Source organism: Egretta garzetta, unplaced genomic scaffold (assembly GCF_000687185.1).
Source record: "Egretta garzetta isolate BGI_Z169 unplaced genomic scaffold, ASM68718v1 scaffold57, whole genome shotgun sequence".
In the NCBI taxonomy this organism is placed as follows: Eukaryota; Metazoa; Chordata; class Aves; order Pelecaniformes; family Ardeidae; genus Egretta; species Egretta garzetta.
In genome coordinates, this window is record NW_009260180.1 from 587,605 (window position 1) to 608,924 (window position 21,320).

A 21,320-nucleotide genomic window follows, 5' to 3' on the forward strand; every position below is an offset into this window, starting at 1 on the left:
AGAAAACACTGGCTCTCCTCTGAATGTCATTCATTCAAGTGTACTGACCTTGCCTGACCTTGTTTAGATTGAGATCTAATGAGCCCCCGATCCAAGGTGGTGTGGTAGCTCTCAGCAGGCTTTGCAAATAAGCAAGTGTTGTGTTTTTCTGTATGCATATGGTTTAAATTTATCACATCAATAAACAAGTGTCTCACACGCTCAAATACGGACTTTACAATGTTGTAGTTAAGACTAAATTGTAGCACTACAAATTGTGATGTCGCTTTATAAATATAGAATGAGACAATGTGGAATATTTATGACCTCAAAACAATGAAGTCCTGTTGGTTGTCTTTTTTTAATTTAAATGATGACATAGTATTAAAACTCTTAATCCGAATGGTTCACAAACTTCGGATCTTTCAGAAGAACAGTCACATTAATGGTGCAGGAAAAGCGAAATTCAAAAGTAAGGCTGTTGAGTTAAAGCAGAGATGCATCGGTAGAGTAGCATAACAGAGATCATCCAACTTAAAGTAAATACAGCTAGGCTTTAAATTCTAGTGAAAGGTTTGGTTTTGTTTTCTTTTGAGGCCCAGGTTTTGAGGAAGGTTGCTTTTGCTTGTGGGTTTTTTTTTTTTTGTTGTTGTTGTGGTGGTGGTTTTTTGGTTGTTTTTTTTTTAATTGTGGTAAAACTACCCTCAGCTTCAGTGGAGAATATACCACCAGCTGTAGGTATTTTATGAAGGAAACAAAACTCGAGGCTTTCAAATTAAAAACCGGTCGAGGACGAATTGTGGTACGTACTGCTAGCTTACTCAAGGTGATGTGGATGGATAGAAGTATAGCTGCGACTAGAAGAACTGAGCTGTCAAGTTGTGAGTGCTTTTGCAGTATGTGTGCTGGGAGTCCCAGACAGAAGCCCGATGAATCCGATTTTCCTTGGATGATGCTGTGGGCTAGCAGAAGGTACCTCCAGCTGTAAATCCTGACTCTTTCACAGCCGGGACAGCACGAGCCCTGCAGGGAGAACAGTGCTCTTGCTTCAGACGGCCCATGGTGCATCAATTGCAATGCTGGAAACAAATGTTGTTAGGGCTCGGTATTTACATTAGGACCTACCAGGAGGGAGCAACTTGTTTTGTTTTTAATGGAGCGGTCAGGGAGGGATAAAAAGCTTTTTGATAATGCAAGGAATGTGGGGGGAAGGGAAGGTACAGAGATATGCATTTACTGTAAGTATGAAGAAGCAGAGGCCTCTTTATCAGACTGGCTGTAATGATGTGCCACAGTCACTTTATTTGAAAGCTTCATGGCTCACAGAAAAGTAAACAAATTCATTACGTTATTTTTAAAAGAAGATTAACTGTAGTGTGTCGTCTGTTGGACAGCTGCTGTAGTACTCTTTTACAAACACTTTATAAATGACCACCCTCAGTGTTTTCCTGGGCTTTGCGTGGCTGGATTGTTATTTTAGTAAGTACCAGGGTGGCTTTGCAAATGAAAACGTTGTTTCCTGTATAACAATTACATACCTACCTTCACCCTAAATATTATTTTATTCTCAGCGTGAGTTATAAAATGTCTCCCATACAAACGGAACACATGTTGCTTTTTTGCATGTGTTTGCATGTGAATGCTGGCTTTTCCATAAAAATAGCGAAAAAGTATTTTAAACAAAAAAAGCAAATCCTCTTTACTGTCCCACTCCCATTTGTTCTAATTTTTGCTTTCTTGACCTTTTTTGGTCTTTGAAAATAGAAAGTTGCAAAGATGAGTCAGAAAGTAAACCTAGATGATGCACGAAATGACACTGAACAAGTGTTTAGTCCTCAACAGGTGTCTTTGGCAAATAAGGTCATGTTCAGGTGTTGTCTTGTTTAACCATCCTTTGCTTGAATGTCAGCAAGAATAATGTTATTTAGCATCACGTGTGGATTTTCGCTTGAAAGGACTTGATGATCACTAATTGATGAAACACTAAGGATTTGTAAGTTTATGAAGTGGCTTTAATCAATCTCTCTGTAAAGTGATTGATCTTCTGGTGGATTCAGGTTTCAGCTATGAGTTCCTCAAACAGGTGAGGAGGGAGCGGAGAGAGGAGGAGGAGCATTCCTTTCGCACTCAGTTTGGCCTCCATGGGTTTCTGATGCTCTAGCAGAACACCCCACCTGGCAAGTACTAAAGCTACTGGATCTGAACCAAGTCCGCTCTGTGAATTTAATTCTTGTTCTTGGCAACATTCGTGGTGGTTAGACTCCTTTATCTTGGGATACGAGATGCTAATACAGGTGCCGTAGGCATGGGTGAACCTCCAGACTGCCTTACTTGGCTCTGTATACTCCACCTTCACTGACTTGCAGCAAGAGTGTCTGAGGGACATGCAGATTTGGAAGAAACATCAGAAAGTGTTTATTTTGAGCAGAAGAACTATGAATCTAAATAGCTCAACAAACACTTGCATGCACTATCCTCTTTTTCTGTGCTTGTCATATAGGAGTCTGCTTCCAAGTCCACTTGTGTACAGAGAAGGTAGGCATTTCCTGGGCCAGCTTACATCTGTGCCATTTCCACTGCTGTCAGTGGGTGATTTTACCCTCCCCAAAGACACCATCCTCTTATAAATATAGCCTGGCCTCGCAGGAATCTGTTCCTTGTTCAGGTTGTCTTAACAAACCAGGTACAACTGTTGCTGAGGAAGTAGATTAATTAATGGAGTCATTGGCAAATCATTACTGTTTGGCCAACATCTCTCACGTTTCACGTTACTGCAAACACTGTTTCCATGGTGTTGCTGACAGCTCCATCTCTTCTTGTTAAATGTCATGAGCAGGACATTTAAACAGAAGGTGCTGAATACGGTTAGATAAAAAAATGTGAGCCTGACAGCCTATTCCAGTCTGAGCCCATAACTTACAAGACTGTCATTGTTTGACATTTTGAGTTTGCTACAAATGATAGTAGGGAAGTAGCATAGCAAACACGAGCTAAAAACCCTGAGCTCATCACAAGAGCTAATACTCGGGGTATTTTTGCTACCGGATTTCTGTTCTTAACTTGGTAGAGAAGGTGATACTTAAATGGTCCTTGTGCATACGTTTAGCCTCCATTTTATCGCAGTGCCTGACCCATGGAGGTTCCTTAAACCATGATGAAGGTATCAAAGTTTTATTTGGGACTATGTGAGGTCTATACCTATCATATAAGCTAAGAATTAGCACCATCCCTTCAGTCTTGGACTTGGAAATATATAAAAGCAAGACCAATACAGTGTAAGAGTCTTGTTTGCAGAATTTCATACTTTTTTCATTGCTCGGTTGTTACTAGGAGGTTGCATGGAAGAGGTGGCTTCATAGCATCCAAATTCCTCCTGCTTCCTGAAGTACATAGGGGTTTAGATACCCGGAAGCTACTTTGTGTACAGTTTTGTGAAGGTCTATGTACAATGATCATCAGAGTAAGGGTTCTGTAATGAGTAAAGGTCTCTCAGGGAAATCTTGAGGAGGGCATTGAGTAAACAGCTATCTCTTATTAGACCAGCTGCGATATTTTTAGGCTTCCAGTTGACACTTAACAGTTCAGTGAGACTATTGCCTGGAAAGATAGGAACGAACCTCTCACAGACTTCTAGGAGTCCCTGGAGTCAGTCTTATCTTGCTGTGGAACAGCTTTTTATTCCTACGCTGTGTGAGCTCACACTGGGTTTTCCCCAATAAACTCAGCATATCTATGTAATACTCCTCATCTGTATGTGAAATAAATATTTTCATTTGGGGTATACTTACGCATATATTCGTAGTAATTTGGTTTTCAATATGAATAAGTAACTGCTCTGTCTGCAAACCTAAGGAAATGTCAACTTTTGTGGGATATATGTGTATGTTTATGCAAGATTGCTAAGGGATCTCCAAGAGCTCTTGGATGAAGATGGTAGTTGTCACATCTTCTCCTTTGGCATAATGGAGATGCAGCCCCTCTGTGGCAGACAGAGGTTTTTTTGGTCCAGAGAAGTGTGAGGTTACACGACAAACAGAAATTAAGGACCTTAAGGAAACCCTGCTTCTCCCACTTAAATACATGTATGTTTTAAAAAAAATAAATCTATACCCTCCCTCCTCTGCAAAACAGCCTGTACTGTTCACATTCCCCCTTCAGATTTGAGTATGAGGGAATAAACAGCACAGCAAACCTTAGATGTGATGTTTAATACATAGCTAGATGGTGCTCAGACTGCTGTACTGCTGAGAACAGTATAATCACCTATAGAGGGCAATTCTGCAGATTTCTGCATGTGTAGTATTTACAGTTCTGTGAATTGAGCAGAGTAGAGGGGTGATGGAAGTACAGTGAACAGTAAAATTATGAAGCTTGGAGCTTATGGTTTTAAATATTACCCATGCCCTTCAATTGCATTTACGCATATTTTGTTCACTTTCCTATAGACATATAAACACTTGATTTAAATGTTGATTATTTCAGGCAACAAAAGAAGAGGAAGAACTTACTGCAGAGGAAAGAAGGAAACTGGAGAGAAAATTAAAAAAAGAGCGTAAGAAGAAAGAAAAACAGCTGATGAGGGAAGCTGGAATCTCTACTAAAAAGGTGGAGCCCAAAAAGCAGTCAGGATCTGAGCGAGCTCTGGCCTATTTAACCAGGTAAGAATGCTAAAACCACTGCAGGTGCTCCCTACAGAAGTAAGCTGTAAACTGTGCCAGAAATCCAGAGTAAGCTGAACCAAGTAATAACACATTAAAGGAAATTGCAGCAGTTAAGTATTAAGTTAATGTTCCACCTTGGTTGACACCCTAGCGTACAGTTGGTCACCCATTGTATTTGTATCACAGGAACAACTGAAGGATGTTAGGTATGGTGCAAACATTGTACAGAAAGACAGCTCCTGTCCTGAAAATCTTATTGTTGATATATAAATATCACTGGGTTACCTGCACTTAGAAAGATGAAGGGCACACTGCAGAAAAAATGACATGAAGGAAAGTAGTTTTGTTTCTTAAGTGTACTGTTTTAAGCAGAGGAGTTTGTTATTCACTTTATATCAGCAAATTGCATGATGTGCTTAAGCATGGAGTCGGCATGTAACTGCCTGCATGATATTTGGATATTTGTAAATTAAGATGGGATTATGCCACTATTTTAAAGTATGTAGCAAGTATAGTGGTTGATTTCAGATCGGAAGCAATTACTTCATCTAGTTAGTGCACTTTTTTAGAATACTTAAAATTCCAACATAAAGCAAAGTCTGTGGTTGAAATAAAGAACTGCAGCAAAGCATTCATAGTACCCTACAGACAGTGAGAGGTCATGTATAAACAGGACGACAGTGTTTATTTTTTTCCAAACTGCAAAATATACCCTGTCTGTAAGACCTCCAGAAGACTGGCGCATTATGAATAGTGGATTACCATGTGGAATAATTCCAGGGTTGCATCTCTGGCCATGCTCAAAACTGAAGTATCCAGACTGTCTGAATTGTTACTTACCACTCTCAGTGGGGAGGGAGGAAATTAATTGCATTCCAGGCAGAGGGACTCGTGCATTTTTGTTACATAACCCTCAGCACGCAGCGATAGCAAAATGACAATAATATTTTTGATCTGGAAAACAGCTGGAGTAGTTCACCACTGTTTTGAACTGCAAATGGATTGACAGCTTTGAACCGTCTGCTCAGACTGTACTCTGGTATGTGTGCTAGTCAGTGGTGGATCTAGAGATAATGGTTTTCAGGTTTGGAAAGCAAAGGGAGAAGCCATGGGGTTTTGTTTGATATTCCACTGTTATCTGTATGGATTTTTGCCTTGTTAGGTGAGAAAATATGAAACTATACTTGAACTAATATTTGAACCAATCTGACTCTAGAGTTTCACTTAACCTGTACCAAATTACTTCGAAATAGTAAACCTGCTATGTCATTTGGTCTTGTCATACACAGACTCCAAGGGCTAGATGTACAGCAACAGGTTGTGTGGGATTATTTCAGCAACAGACAGTTAGAATTTAGAATTCTAGACTTAGCAGGGATAGTCGTAAGATGCTGAACTGCCAAGCAAACATAACCATAGACAGTGTTCAAGACCCAAATATCCCAGGACCACCTTGCACTGTTGTAAATTACAGAAGAACAGCTTAAGCCTTCTACACCTCAGATGTTTTTTCAACACAGCAAGATTGGAAAAAGAAACAAGTGGATTTAAAGTAATCAGAGAAGTTATATATTAGCTGGGGAAGGGAAACTAAAATCCGAGCTCTGGAAGTCCATTGTAAAACCCCCAGCAACTTCAGTGGGTCAAGGATTTCGGTCTATGTATTTTTGTTAGGGCTACAGGCGTCAATAATATGGGGGAGGACAAGTTCATCTTATAGATGCAAGAGATTAATATAACTGGAAGTAAACAAAAGGGAGCTGTGGATATATGTTTATGTGTTACGTGGATATACGCCCCACCTACAATAAAAAGCCTTACATGACATAGGGGTTGCTAAGTGAAGTGGCATCTTAATTCCCTAATTACATGTGAATCTCCTGTAGGACAGGTGGAACTTGAAGTACCATATGATAACTAAAACTGTCATTTTTATTTACTAGGAGACTATTCACAACATGAGAGCACAACCATATGAGGCTTTAGCCTATGACAGGAAAATACTGAATTTGTTTTAATGAAATTTGGTTTGATAACTTTAAAAGAAAAATGTTAGAAAACATTCAGTGAAAGATTTTGTTATACGTCTAGACTTCTGACATGCAAGGGAAAATTCAACTTATTTTGTAGGTCGTACATATTTTAAGAGGTAGTAGTTCCCCAGAGTGCAGAATCATCTTTTCTGGTATGTGAGATTCTTCACCAGGAGAATAAATTTCCGTTTCAAGCAGTAAGGTCAGGGAGAAGTAGCAAAATTTTACTTGGAGGAAATAAACCACAGTTAATAACAGTTACTGTTTTGTGGCAGGTCCTGTGCTTAGAAGGCCCTGTTTCTGCAATTGCTTTGTATGTTCCATTTAAAAATTAAAATGGAAGTAGCAGGCAGCCCACAGGCAGCACTGAAGTCACTTCAGTGACTTTCACAAAGACGTGCCTCATCCTTTAGTCGAGATGAGTTAATGAAGGGAGCATTGATGAGAGGGCATACAGCATGCGGGGGGCAGGACCGCTAATTGCTTGCTGCCCTTTCTGACAGCTTTGAGACCAGCACTGCAACAGGGGAGCTAGATTCAGGGTGATGCTTCCCACGAAGAGCAATGCCAGACCAAGGCATGTGGCCATCCATGACAGCACTGCCGCTGTGTGCCCCCCGCTGCTGGGGACTGCTGGGGGTCTTCGTAAACCTCTTTACTCCTGGGTGCAGTGTGCTACAAGCTGACCAGTTCTTCCTATATTCCAGGTTTGTTAATAGAGCTTAAAACCAAGTAAGTCCCTGATGCTTTGCCAGCCTCCAGAGAGATCAAATTATCATTTTATTAGAGGACTATTCTAGCAATTGAGAGAGGCTCTTTTCCCCCATGCATGTGGGATGGCCACATGCCACAGCAGTTGATGCCAAGTAGCAAACTGCAGTCCCTAGCTAGACCCAAGGGTGCTGAAGATTTCCCCTATGAGCTGGGTGACGTTGATAGCCCAGGCTTTTCAGCTGCTTTCTCATTTGCATGAGACCAGGATGGGCATGCACCAGGTTTTGCACTCCTGATAGAGGAGAAGCAGCCAAATGGCTTCTAGTTTTTTCCTCTCTCACTTTACGTTGGCCTCTGGGAAAAGCAAAGGGGGAAAAAATGTCTTTGCTTCACCAATTTTTCTCTCAGCTTTTCCCGTGATGAGATAAGCTCAGGTGGTTTCCCAGGGCAGTTCTGTCGAACGCAGCAATCGCAGCATGCCTGTGGAAATGGAGAAAGTTGCTACTGTCAGATTCTCCAGCTTGCTGGGGGAGCAGAGGGGGAGATCTGGCGATATATAGAGGATTAAAAATAGGGAGCTAAAGTGAAAAAGGTAGCAGAAGGGTTATAAAACTATGTGAAGGAAAAAAGAAAATATGGAATAGTGAAAAATAAAAAACAGTGGTACTGAACAGAATAGAAAAACCTGTAAAATTACTGCAGAGGAGTAGGGAAGAGCAGGAGTAAGGAGGTATTAGGGGTTGAATAAACCACACAAATCTCTTCCTTTTAATGATGACAGGCCTTTTTTCTTTATGATGGTAAGTGATGATTCAGGTTTAAAGCCAAGATTAGAATGTCTCATTACTTTGATTCTTGGAAAATATATGAAAAAAAAATCATCCGTTTCTGTCCATTAAGCGCTTTCCAGTGAAAAGGTGTTGCAATTCATGAGAATGGTAATTAGACTTAATTATAACCTAAGTGACCTTCTGTGGTGTTAAAATGTTGGCAGAACTTGTTTGTCTTGGCAAGCCTCTCTCTCCTAGAAACGTTTCTGTTCTTGTGTTTGGCTTAGAAAGTTCATTGCTGTATGGATCTGCCCATATGGTTTTCTCTAACACCCATCAAAGGAATAGACAGAGATCTGAAAAGATGTCACTGAAAGTATGTGGAATTACAAGATTGATATTATCTGAAGCAGAAGTGATAGATAATATGGTTATCTGTATATTGCTGTGAATTACCTAAGACTTGCAATATTATTTATCACATGTTTAAATTTCAAAAATAAGCTGCTGGAGAATCTCTGTAATGATTTATGTTATACTAGTAATATGTGTCACCAGAATGTTTCCCAAGGCATTGTCTTTTCAGTTGCCTTTACAGACATTGCTTTTCTCATCCTAACGTAAATTTAGGTGAAATTCAGAGAATGTCAAAGACTTCTTTAGAGGATAAAAAAAGATGCTTATAAGAATAATACAAAGCAAGGACACATTACAGAAACACAAAAGAAAGACACAGACTTTCCCATCAAGTGGGGTAAGAGTCTGACTCTGCAGAACCCAAGGTGTTTTTTGCTGAGCGCAGTGGCAATACTGCTGAAAGCAGTGTACAACCCAGGGCAGTTATCTGCTGTGTTTGCAGAATGGAAACATCCCAGTCCTCGGTCAAACTTTATTACAAACAATGCCAAGCATGGGAGATTTTAAAGCTGAAATGTTGCTCTTCCTTTCAAAGATCATAGAAATGTGAGGGTCATTGCTGTAAGCATGTGTGTGTGTATATATATGTAAATATATTTACTTGTTTATATATATTTTATGTAAAAAGAATATCAAGTTGATACTTCTGCTGGAGCAGAGGCCATCGGGAGAAGGGCATGAGTGTTAATTAGGGCTTAGTGTTCATTCAGTGTTAGCATCTAGGAAGTTTCTGATTTTTGAAGGAACCAATGGAAGCTTATCCTGGGCTATAAAGAAGGCAGCAACATTTGAGATTTGTGGCTGAACAGCTGAGATGAAGGTGGCCCTTCAGGAAATCACAAAACCATTCATCCTACCACATTTGGGACCAGGTGACTATATTGAGAGAGCTTCTGCACAAATACAACCACGCTCATTAATGTTGAAAAATAGTTTCTAAATTTACATTGAGTGGGCTTGTGTCAGATTTAATTTGCTTCATTGATCCGTAACATTTTGAAGCTGATTTTCCTCTCACAGTTTAAGTACTTTTTTTAGCTGTGGTCAGTGATGAGTTTTGATGTTTGATTCTGAACTTCAGTCATTCTCATTGCTGCTGGCCTTAATCTTCATTAATTTCAAACTTGGCACTGGTGTTGATGTTTCACCATCAATGGCTTAAGCTTTTAGATATTAAGAGTAACTGATGCCCTAGAAATGTAAACATACACAGATTTTTTTTTTTTTTTTTTTTTTCCTCCTTTCAAGGACTGACACTTTGGGTTTGATAGTAACTAACATTAGCATTTAGTGTCATTTCTCCTTCCTCCACCCTCCAGGATGGAGACTGAGTTTCCTTCCTGCTAAGGAGGTGCAGTACATGTAAAAGCTCATCCGTTATCTTGAATTTCATAAACAATTGGAGAACTGCTCGAGAGATGAATCTCAATTAGCCAGTAGCAAAAATAGCATGTGAACTTAAGAGAAGCTATTGTAATTAGATGCAGCAATGTTGCTGAATTCCCTTTAACAGCTGGGGCTTTAAGGTGTCTTGAAAGAGCAGCTTTTCCTCAAAGATTAGGGGAATAGTGATGGAGGCTAGTTTTGCTTTAATAATCGTAGGGCTATTTTTTAAAGGTTCTGGGGCAAGCATTAACTATGGATATAATTAACCTATTCATACATGGTTTTAGTCATTTTGTCACATTCATTAGTTCCATAAGAAGCCTCATGAATCCAGAGAGTCGGATACAGGATAAATTTGCATTTGGTGTTGTTCTGTGGCTGTTTTATGTGAACTCGGGCAGGCGCTTGCTGCTATCTGATTTCAAAGGCTTGCACTTTTCCTAATACTCTAGAGATCAGTGAATTTGTTTTAGCACTTCTCCAACTTTCTATATTGCTTGACTTTTAACTTCATTCAGGGTCTGACCTGCCTCTAAGTGGGATTCCTTTCCTTGACCTAAATCAGCATGTCTGTAAAACTGTTTTCCAATTGTTGCTAATTGTTGGACACATCTTCCTCATTTTAAAGGAAGCCACTGTCTATGTTCATGGCAGAGAAAAGTAGTTTAATCTCATTAAGAGTGAGTTACTTTGGCATTATCCTACACTCCATTGTGTAACTTCAGTACCCCATGGCATCTGACGAAGCCACCTCAGTTTGTTTGCAGTTCCCTAGCAGCCCTGGCATTACTCAGAAACTCTACAAAGCTCTCTGTTGCAATGCCTACACCTTTCCTATTTTTAGGGTGCTGGTATGCTGGTAGTTATTCTTGTGGGGGTAGGTGGAGGGGGCATATTCACTCTACAGATTTGGTGCTTCTGATGGCTATTCTATAAATGTACTTCAGCATTTTATCTTCTGCAGAAGGCAAGGCTTGCTGTTAGGTTATATGAAGCAGAAAAATTATTCTGCTATGTTGGACCTGTTACTGAGCAAGGCTTTTTAAATCATTGTATTGCCCCGCATTTTGTAAATAACTTCTTCCCTTCCTGGTATTTACATCCTTCACATGGCTGTATCGGTTTTCTCAATCTCACTGCCCCTTTAGTGAAGCAGAATATCCGTAATCCTTCATCTGTTGCTATTCCTTCCAGATGCTGATGTGCTCTGTTGCTCTTCTTTGAACTTCTGTGTCTGTGATTGTTCTGGAAGTGCAAGACCTGGAACCAAGCACGCTGTTTTACTGGAGCCGCCTTCCAGCCTCACGCAGAAGGGACTGGGAGTCTGTGATTCCTTCCTGCTCCCCGTCACTCTGCCTTTGGTTTATGGGCAGCAATGTTGGATTCAGCAGTGAGCCATAGCACATTGAGATTTCACATTTAATTTGCTGCGAAAACCTTTGCTTTTTTTCCTCCCCCCCCCCAACTATTACTCAGTTTTGTGTTAATGCTAGTGTTGGCAGAAACATGCCAACTATAGCCATCATAAATTTTTCACCACTGACTATAAAAGGGACAGTGCTTCTCATCCTACTTCAGCCTGGCTGCAGCAAGTCAGATACCCTATCGTTTCAGAGTTGGCTTTACGATACACATTTCCAGATGTTACTGTTCTCATTATCATCTGCTTATTCAAACTCTGCATTTAGGATTCTGTGAATGTCACGTTACACTCTCGGTAATAGCACCATACAGCTTTTGCCTGTTTAATCAAGATGTCTGCCGGCAGCCCGACTTGATGATTTTCAGTCCCTGTGATACACTCATTGACTTCTGGATTCACTTTTCTGTATCTTGGTGGCAAGTGATACGCAGAACTGTGTTGGAGCCATGCCAGTGTTTTTCTAACCCCCGCATGACATCCACAGGATGTCACATTGTGCAGGAATTGCTTTTAAAATGTACTAACGTCTTGGTGGGTTAGCTGCTTTTTATGGTTCTAATACAACAATTTGCTGCTTTGCAAGAAGCACATTAACATCTTACTTTTAATCTACTGTTCCTTATGTATACCTCATCTCTTTTTCCATCTATAAGTATTACAGCTATCCAGACGGAGATCCAGGGTTTTCCTGAAGAAAGCTCACCAAAAAAAGGCAGGCAACAGTTTTGGTCTGCAGCTCTTCCACACGAGTCCATCTTTGCAATGCAGGTGGTTAAAGAGATGCCTGCGCCGGTGCCGAACAGAGGGAGGTTCCTGCATGACGCGGTGCTGTGCAGAAACACTGACCTGGGACTGACTTGCAAGCTGAATAACCAGGTTAAAACCCAGATGAGCCTGAATTAAGAAGTCATGGCTGACAGCAAATGAGCTCAGGCAACTGCACGGAGCTGATGTATAAGTTATACTGCTTCTAGTGCCAGAGTGGGCACTGAGGCTTCTTTAGCTGCTACTGAAGATAAACTTGTCAGTTAAAGCTAATGCTGACAAATGATAGTATTATTTACTACATAATTATAAAAACAGCAACCAAACGTAAGAATAAAAACCAACTTTAAGTAGCTCGGAGCCAATCTCAGCTATTTTTACCAAGAATTTCTGGGAAGAAAATGAACCATAGGAATACATTCTGGGTATCTCTAATACTATCCTGGAAATGTTCCAGATGAACAGAATTACTTTTATTTATTTATTTTTCATAATTTCAGTTGTTTCTAGCAAGTCCTGTCCGTACTAGTGTATTAAGTTTTGAAGAACCTAGGTACTTACAAATACTGTTGGATGTATTTTGCTATTTCTAGCTTGCTGGGTAAGCAACCCTCATTTCTGGAGAGAAAACAGGTGATTGCTTTGAAGATTCTGAAATGTCGGGTTTTAAGACTTCTAAGGTTAGTTATGCATGGAAGTTCTCAGATGTTGCAGGTAGATTTCTGTGGTATTGTCAAGTCATTCAGCAGTAGGAAGTTTCAGAAACGTCAATGATTGCATGATTTTCCAGCCAAATTAGTAAATGCTTATGATGCAACTCATTCAAATGAGCTTTGGAAAAGCAGGTGGACTATCACTACTTTCCCTGAACCAAACCTCTTATGGTTGAGCTGTTAATATTATTCTGGGTAAACTCCTTTCTACAGAGAATGGTTTTGGAGTAGCTTTCTTACCCCTTTGCTTAGCGCTAATGTATGGCTTAAGAGGAGGAAGCAAGGGAAGCTTATGTCAATGCTAAATTTTTCTTGGTCAGAGTCAGTAGCTGTTCTATCTTTCTAAATCTGTTCATCGTCCTATTTAGTTTATGGCAGAGGAAAAAGATTTCTTCTTGCAATTTCCATAACCATAAATGGTCACTAAATTTAACAAAAAGGGAGAAATAGATTAGGAAACTCTAATCCTTCTTTACGGCTCCAAATCAATTCAAATCCAAATAATTTGTCTTTCTAAATCTTTGAATTAATTTTATGGAAGGTCACAAGTACACATCTCAAAGCATATTTCAGTAAAAGCTGCAGAGTGATTTACTTGGAAACCTTCTATCTCTTTGCGCTTCTACCATTTTTTCAGTGTGAAACAAAGCTGTCAAAATATTTACTTGGGCATTTGGTTCAAACATTCTCATAGGGAAATAGTGTATTTAATAGCATCATTAACATGAATTCACAAATCCTTTCATCTGACATCTATCATTTACAGGATCAGCTGAAAAGTATGTTATGGACTAACCATGCCCATCTTTAAAGGGATTTTTATTTTTGTTTTTTAAAAAATATTTTCTCTATCTTTTCCTGTCATAGTAATGGTAGTTTGCTTTCCCAGAATACCTTTCCTGATAGCATATCAGGACTGTATTTTGACAAAATAAATGAAAAATATTTTGACACTAGTTTATTCACTCTTGTTATGACAGCTTTTGAGAAATTGTTATATTACCCCATTTTTCAGATGGATAAATTAAGCAGTGATGAAGTTTTTGACTCTCCAAAGTCCTTGTACTATCCAAAGGTCTCCTTTCAAGCAAGTGACAGGAGGGGAACTGGACATAACTTTCTTCTCATCTGAACACAGGCTCTGTTTTCTTTGGCCCTATACCAATGTCTGGTCCCAACAGACCTGTAGGATTTTTCTCAATTCCTTATTTTGAAAGAGGAGGTTGCATGGATTTTTTTCTGTAGTGGCATCTCAAGACGTTCCTAAAAGCCACTAGCATCTATACTAATCTCTGGGTAGGCGTGCAGTGGGTGGATTAATATTCCAAATCCTTCTGGCTACTTTGGAAGAGGTTTCTGTCTTCCATGGTTGGGGTCTCCTTGCAGTTGTGATCCTTTGCGGTATTGCTGCAAATGACCAGAGCAGCTTTATTCCACTTCATTGCTGCTGATAAAACTAGGAACAAAAATTCCCGAGTTAGCCAGCTGCGGTTTACAGACAGCATTTTTATTCTCAGCCACATATACAAGATTTTTCTCCTGCATATGATCTTGTATCAGATGAGGTTGGTGGCCCTTAAGATGACTTGTTCTCATGTGCCTGAGGAGGCTTCCTATGCAGTCTTGGTGAATTGATTTTTTTCAAAGTTTAGTTTGCTTTTACTTATTTATAATTTTTTCAGTTAGATCTTTAAGATTCCTCATAAATTTTCACATATATAGTGTTGCAGCTATTAATTGTATTAGCAGTAATTAACTGTCATGCTGTAAAGAGCTTCCTCAGATGGGGAAAACTAGATTATGCGTGTTACAGCCATAAATATTGGGGTTAAAAATAGTTAAGGTTTCTTTGCCTGATTCTCCTTCCTGTAAAATAACATCTTTATTTCCAAACCTAGTTAAGAAAATTTAATGCATCCTTTCTTAATGACTCTCATTTCCCGTAAAATAAAATTTAGTATAAATGAATCTTCTTAACAGTTTATTAAATGTAGTCATTAGATATTTCTTGTTGAGATCCAGCTTTCATCTGTCCATAGTATTACACAAAAACGGTTGCATCTAATTGAATAATTAAGCAGCTTTAATATATTATTTCATTTGAAATTACTTTTAGAAACCTCGTGAGATACATTAGGGAGATTCAGAAGTAGAAGCCTGTAATAACAGGCCAGTCTGCTTCAGGACAGTACCCTGACTAGCCACCTTCATTGCCCACTGAAATTGTGAGTGCTCAACACTTCACACAATCGCTTTGACCTTTTCCATTTTTCTTGAGGAAAACTTGTGCACTATTCAGGTCAAATAAAACCAGAATAATTAAAGTTATCCATTTCACATATAAGTGTTACAACGAACTACTTTTTGGTATTTTTAAACTAGAAGCAGATTGCAGGGATTATTTACTTTATTTGAATAAAATATGGTTTGCAGTGAGTGTTTGTTCAAGGAGTGTGAAGCACAGGTCTTTCCTCCCAACCTCCGGAGTCTGCTCTCCCCTGGCTCTCCAAACCCCTGCCTAGCGTCTGGCTCCGAGCCCAGGCATCCCATCTTTAACCCATCTTCTGGATTCAGGGAAAGGCATTTTCTACTCTCCCATCTTCTTCCATTCAGACTATGTTCTTGACATGGCAGAAATGCAAAAGGAAGGTTTTATGTTTTCTCTGTGTCATAAAATTCAGATCTTGGAGAATTAACACTGCTGCTCACTTCCTCAAACACATTTAAACTCTTCATCCAATGCCCAAATACTCAAAATAGTGGAGACTAGGTTTGTAGCTCTAGAGGATCGTTTAATCTATCCAGCCAAAGCCAAAATTAAAATTTAAAATACAGTTGGCAATGATTATTAATCAATTAGCTCCAGGGAGCTGTCAAGGCTTCCTAGCCAGAGTTAGAATAACAAGCAGTATTTTTTAAATAATAAAACTGGATCCTTAATAAAACTCGTCTCCTGCTTCGCACATTTATTAATATGATGATGCCCAAAAAGGTATCAGTAATTACTTTTATATGAATAAAATTGAATTGGAATGAGAGCCATCTGCAGGAAGCAGTAATTGGCAGATCAGTTTCTCTAAGCGTAGATTACTTAAAATCTTAGAAGTGCAGTGCACATCACAGGATATTAGAAGAGGAGAATCTGATACTGTCCTGAATACCGTAATGCGGCGGCAGATTTTATTATGCAGTGAGATGCCTGAACGTATCAGCTAAATCAAGAAAATGCGAGTGGGCTGTCAACTGCTGTACACTTGTAGGTTGATCTTGGTGTTTTCATTGGCTTGGCCCTTTTTAGAGCTCTTCGGCAAAAAGAAGAGTAAATCATTCTGTAAGGCTACAACTTCGGAGATTCAAATGGCCAGGGGTCTACAACACTCTCTCTCCTTCTGCCTCTGCCACACCTCCTAATGAATGCAGCTGTGGGATATCCAAACCGGGATGTAAAAAATAACAAAGATGGTTGATGGGTCGGGTTTCTTGAAAGCTTCTATATATGTTCTTGCTGCTGGTCCAGAATAACCTCAACTGTGGTATCCTCTCACATGCACTGTAAAAGCCATCTGTGTGATGAGTTATTTGGAGAGGGCTTCACGGGGCTTCCAGTAACAAAGATGAGCTATGTCTAATCAGCTAGCAATAAAAATACTTGGATTTCATTTAAAAAAAAAAAAAAAAAAAGCTTGCAAATGTAATTTCTGCAACGTGTAGGGCTGGCATCCAAATTAATAATTACCCATTCTTTAATACTGTCCTAAGAGGAGTCAGTTAAGTAAAAGGGCTAGGTAAGAATCTGATAATCCAGGGTGTCTTCTGTATGCCTGCCAAATATCGTCACCAGAATGGGCCAGCACTGTAGAAAAGGTGAGGGGCCAGTCCTACAGCATAGGCTCAAGTTTTAGCTCCCCTTTGAGGGAGGGATTTCTCCTTTCCTGGAGGCTTCAGCTAGAGCCCCTGGACATCACAACGGATTGGACTGATTTGAGGCCAGCTATTTGTCAGTATGAGTATCTCTGCTTGTCAAGCAAGGAGAAGACACAGGAGCTACTTCTTCACAGATGCTGCTGGCACCCAGCCTGCCTGGCCATCCTCCGGATTGCAGAGTGTGGGTTGCACCCCTTGTACCCCTCACGTTCACTGAGACTACGCTCCATGGTCTAAGAGGCTCCTGTTCCCCAAGGATGTAAGGAAGCCCTGTTGGGAAGTCTGCAGGAACACGATTTGAATCTTGCAGAGAGGAAAGCAGGCCAGTTGGGCTCCCTGCAACTGGGGCTAGATGTCCTGGATGCTGGGAGTCAGAAAGGAAAAATGTGTATGGTGCTGGGACTTAGCGCAGGTAGGCATTTGACACATGGGCGTCTCGTTAGCATAATGAGAAAGCATTGCTTTTTCACATTGCAGTTGAATGTTACTTGGGAGTCTGGAACTGCAGAAGAGCACTTCTGATCCTGTTGACTATGGAAGTCCATTAGGTCTTTGCAAAGGTAAAAACAGCACAGAAGCACCCAACCTGAAGTGAAATTTAAGACATCTGATTACAAAAAAGCAATGCATTTACAGCAGTATTGCTGATCAGGGGCCCAGCTGGATCAGACACCTTCATAGGGTGCCAGCCTTGCTTTGTAGCTTCAGGGCTTCTTGAAATAGCTCATGCATAATAACTAAATAACACAAACTTTCAACTCCACATACTGAGCAATAAATTGGCACTTTGGCATCCTGGCTGCTTCAAAGTAAAATCGATCAGCCAACATCTTCAGTATTCAAATCCTTCTCCCAAGTGGTCATTTCTTCATCCCTCCTCAAAAACTTTCAGTGATAAATTTTCCCATGAAGTTGGTTTCTCTTCCAGCATTTTCTTGCAGCATCACTGTATGGAAAACCATGACACTTTCATACATTTGTGGTGTTTCCTTATTAAAAGCCCAAAGTATTTTTTTTATCATTGCTAGCTTTGAGATAGACCTTAAAAATTATACAGACTTCTTTTATTATGTTAGTAAATATTTGACTTTTCATAGCAGATAATTCTTCTTTAATTAACACTGTAAGAATCTAAGTATAGCTAGTATGGGTACGACCTAGCACTGCTGAAACTGTAGAAATTTTTTGTAATGACACCCAGAGCAAAGGTTAAGGTATATAAGGCTCCAGTAGCTGTGTACCCATTACTAGGTGTTACTGGTGTAGTTTAGTGGTACTGAACAATAGAATTGAATCTTCTAGATCTAGCTTGAAAGGACTTGCATTGCTTATCCTGGTGAGCAGTGAAATCCAGTGATTATTTGCTCTAGCTGAGAACAACTGCAGAACCCAGTCTTCACCCAGCAACATGGAGTTATAGAGTCAGAAGCAGTGATTTCAGCCTGATTTCAATTTACATGTTCTTCACATCCTTCCTTTGAAATGCAACAGTTAAAGATTAAGAAATCATTTTTTTCATTTGTTTAATCTCTTCTCTTTGAGATGCTAGGAGAGAGAATCTTTCAAAGTTACAAAAGCTGATTTAAAATTTAAAAAAACAGTGAAAATGAGCTACCGGTTGCAACTAAGCTTGAATCCGTGCCTTGGCAGGAGTATTCTGTACCACAGTTGGGCATTATGTGGTGTAATGGTAAGACAGAAGAGAAGTGACGGTATTTGTTTTTCCTGGGTCTGGTAGCATATCCCTCATCTGATCATCAGCAAGTATTTATATAAATGGATTGTTGCCAACTTTTGGAAACGATTTTACTTGCAGCTGGTTTCTTACATTATTTTCATACAGACTATGGGGCCCTCTTTATCTCCTCGTACCCCCCAGGATGCTCTTCATGGGAGGGAGGCATAACAGTTGTTTTCATTTTTCCTTTCCCTTATTTCTGGTCTGGGCACCAGTATGACCAGAATTAAGTGCAAGAAAAGATAGACATCTGGAGAGGAGATGGGACTTCAGCGCAGCGTTGGGATAGCACTTAGTTGTATATTCCTTGCAGGAGCAGAACAGATTGGCTGGAAGGGCTCAAATTCTGGTTTTTATTCTTCTTCTGTGATAATTCAACTCCTGCTTTGTTTGTTTTTTATGAATGTATGTAAAATAAAAAACATGTTTAGCTTAGTGATATAGTAATATTAACTGTCGTCTTTCAAGCCTACTGCTGACCTTTTTGTTATTACTGAAAACAACAGAAAGCTCTCAGCATATTATTACTGCTGTATATATTTTCAGATCAAAATGCAGTTTTGCTGCAGGCAGGCTAATACAGATACCAAGAACTAAATAATTGTACTAGAAAAAGAATTAAAAAAAAAAAAAAGGAAAATGTTTTTTTCCCAGTGCAATGCTGGTGGCATTTGCAGGTAGGTTGGTGTCTAGGAAAAGTTGACAAGTTGAATCACGGTAAGATGCCCTACGTGTGTTGTACCATATATGAGAGATGAGCTCTGCTGGTGACCTGCTGTATGATTTTGAGGCATTGTTGCAATTTTCTGGGTCAACCTTCCTTTCCACTTATCATCTGTCTCATCTGTTTATACTCGAAGCTCTTCAAGGGAATGTCTCATGTTGCGTTTGAGCAGTGCCTGTAGTGGGGGAGGAAGGGGATTTCTAGCTTGGCTGAAGCTTCAGGATGCAAACATAATACAAAAATGTTACAAACAATGGCAAGTGATAAAAGTGCATATAATAAAAGATATGCTGTGATAAACATTTTATGTAGATTTCATCAAAGTTTTGCTTTAAGGCACAAAGGCCCTTTCCTTTTCCTTTATAAATACTTTCTAAGAAATTTCTCTGACCCGTGTAGTTTGCTGTACAGATACAATCAGGTACAATCTGTCCCTATATTGGACATCAGGACAAAAATGTGACACTAAAAAGCACGTTTATTTCTTCCTGCATGTGTGATTTCTAAATTTTAAAAAAAAAAGCAAAATAAAAAAAAGCTTCTTCCCCTCGCATTTTCACAAGTTTTAGTCATTATCCTGCATCTAAACCAGATGGAAGAATATATTAAAAATTGTTTTTTAAACCACAGATTGAGAAATGGTGCCAGGATTTTCAACCAAAAATGTGGCACTGATTCTAAAATCTGTTGACAATTTTAGAAAGTTTTCTTCTGGCAAAAGAGCTTCATTAGTGTCTCTTCTTCTCTTCCAGGAAAATAAGGAAAACTTTTATCTCAGTCATAATTCAATTAGCTTCCAAACTGGATTTGAGAATATCAGTATAAATATATTAACTTTCTCCAGGAATTGGAGTTAGGAGATAAACAGAGTCATCCATGATGCGAGAAAAACAGTTAAAAATAAAGTCTGTGACTCTCTCTTACGTCTGTATCTTGAGTCCTGCCACAGATTAGTGTATCTGTGATTTTAACTACAGCCATTTCAGTCAAGTCTTTGAAAATCTATTTAGAATTTAAATTTTCCAAATGAGGAAAATCAGCATTGCATGCACGTGAAATGAGATTTCCTGTTATCTTGCATTGAGCACTGAAACACCACAAGGCGGCTTTCTGGGCATGCAGGTATTGACAAAGACAGACATTTTAAAAGTAAATTAGTTTTAAGTGCCCCTGAGAGAAATAGAAGAAACTCTGAATACCCCCAATAAAAATAAACACTTTTACATTTCCCTTTAAATAATTGTATGTGTTATGACTGGACAAAAATTTATTATTCCTACTTCACTATGTGCACTGTAGGGCATATATAAAACTTCCATCCACATCCATATATTTTTTATATATCCATATAAAACCTCCATCCATAAAATGGCTCTTCTCTCACAAGAACGAGCTTATGCCAAATTTCTGCTCCCTCCATGCTGCTTCCAGAGGTTCCAGGGAGCCTCTTTGAGGTGCTGGGTTCCCGTGCTCACCTGTTGGCCATGTGTAGCATTACAGTCACTCCTGAACTGACTTGATAACAGTGTGCAGAGTTTCCAAATTCAGGACTTAAAAGGGCAGTGAGCTTGCCTTAAACATAACTGCATGGTATTTTAAAGTCACTGCTATTGTATGTATTGCATTGTGAAATATTAACAGCAAATCACTTGAGTGCCAAGTGTTTCAGCAAGGCTTTAAATATCTTTAAGGGAATATTTTAGAGTATGGTTGTTCTTTATTGAGGAAGCACCTGTTATCCACATTTTACAGATAGGGCAGTGAGTGCCAAAATGATACCTTTTGCACTGTTTGCAGAATCCTTGGGGAATAAAGTGCTTGATTCCTGCAAGCCTTAATCACGTGCTGCAACTTCTGTTCATCCTTCCATGTGGGGCATGTAGAAGAACATAGGTGAACCTTAAAGACAGGTTTCAGGGTGATGAATAACTGAGTGGATCAAACCAGAAAAGGACCCAGATAAATGGGGTGAGAAGAATGTGGCAATTCCTGTACAGTGTTGGCAGTATACTCATTTAATGTTTTCAGTAGATCTTTTCAATGTAGCCTTGAATATGGTGTAATCAACCAGAT

The 21,320-nt window shown here is 39.4% G+C and overlaps 1 protein-coding gene across 1 annotated transcript in view; it reads left to right on the top strand.

Annotated features, from left to right (window-relative positions):
• Nucleotides 1-381: 381 nt before the first annotated feature.
• CUNH7orf50 (chromosome unknown C7orf50 homolog) overlaps nucleotides 382-21,320 on the top strand; it is a 38,921-nt gene continuing 17,982 nt past the window's right edge. The window contains exons 1-3 of the mRNA XM_009641829.2: nucleotides 382-451; nucleotides 2,013-2,062; nucleotides 4,462-4,637. Of these exons, the coding sequence (XP_009640124.1) occupies nucleotides 382-451; nucleotides 2,013-2,062; nucleotides 4,462-4,637 (296 nt within the window). The remainder of the gene's footprint in view (nucleotides 452-2,012; nucleotides 2,063-4,461; nucleotides 4,638-21,320) is intronic.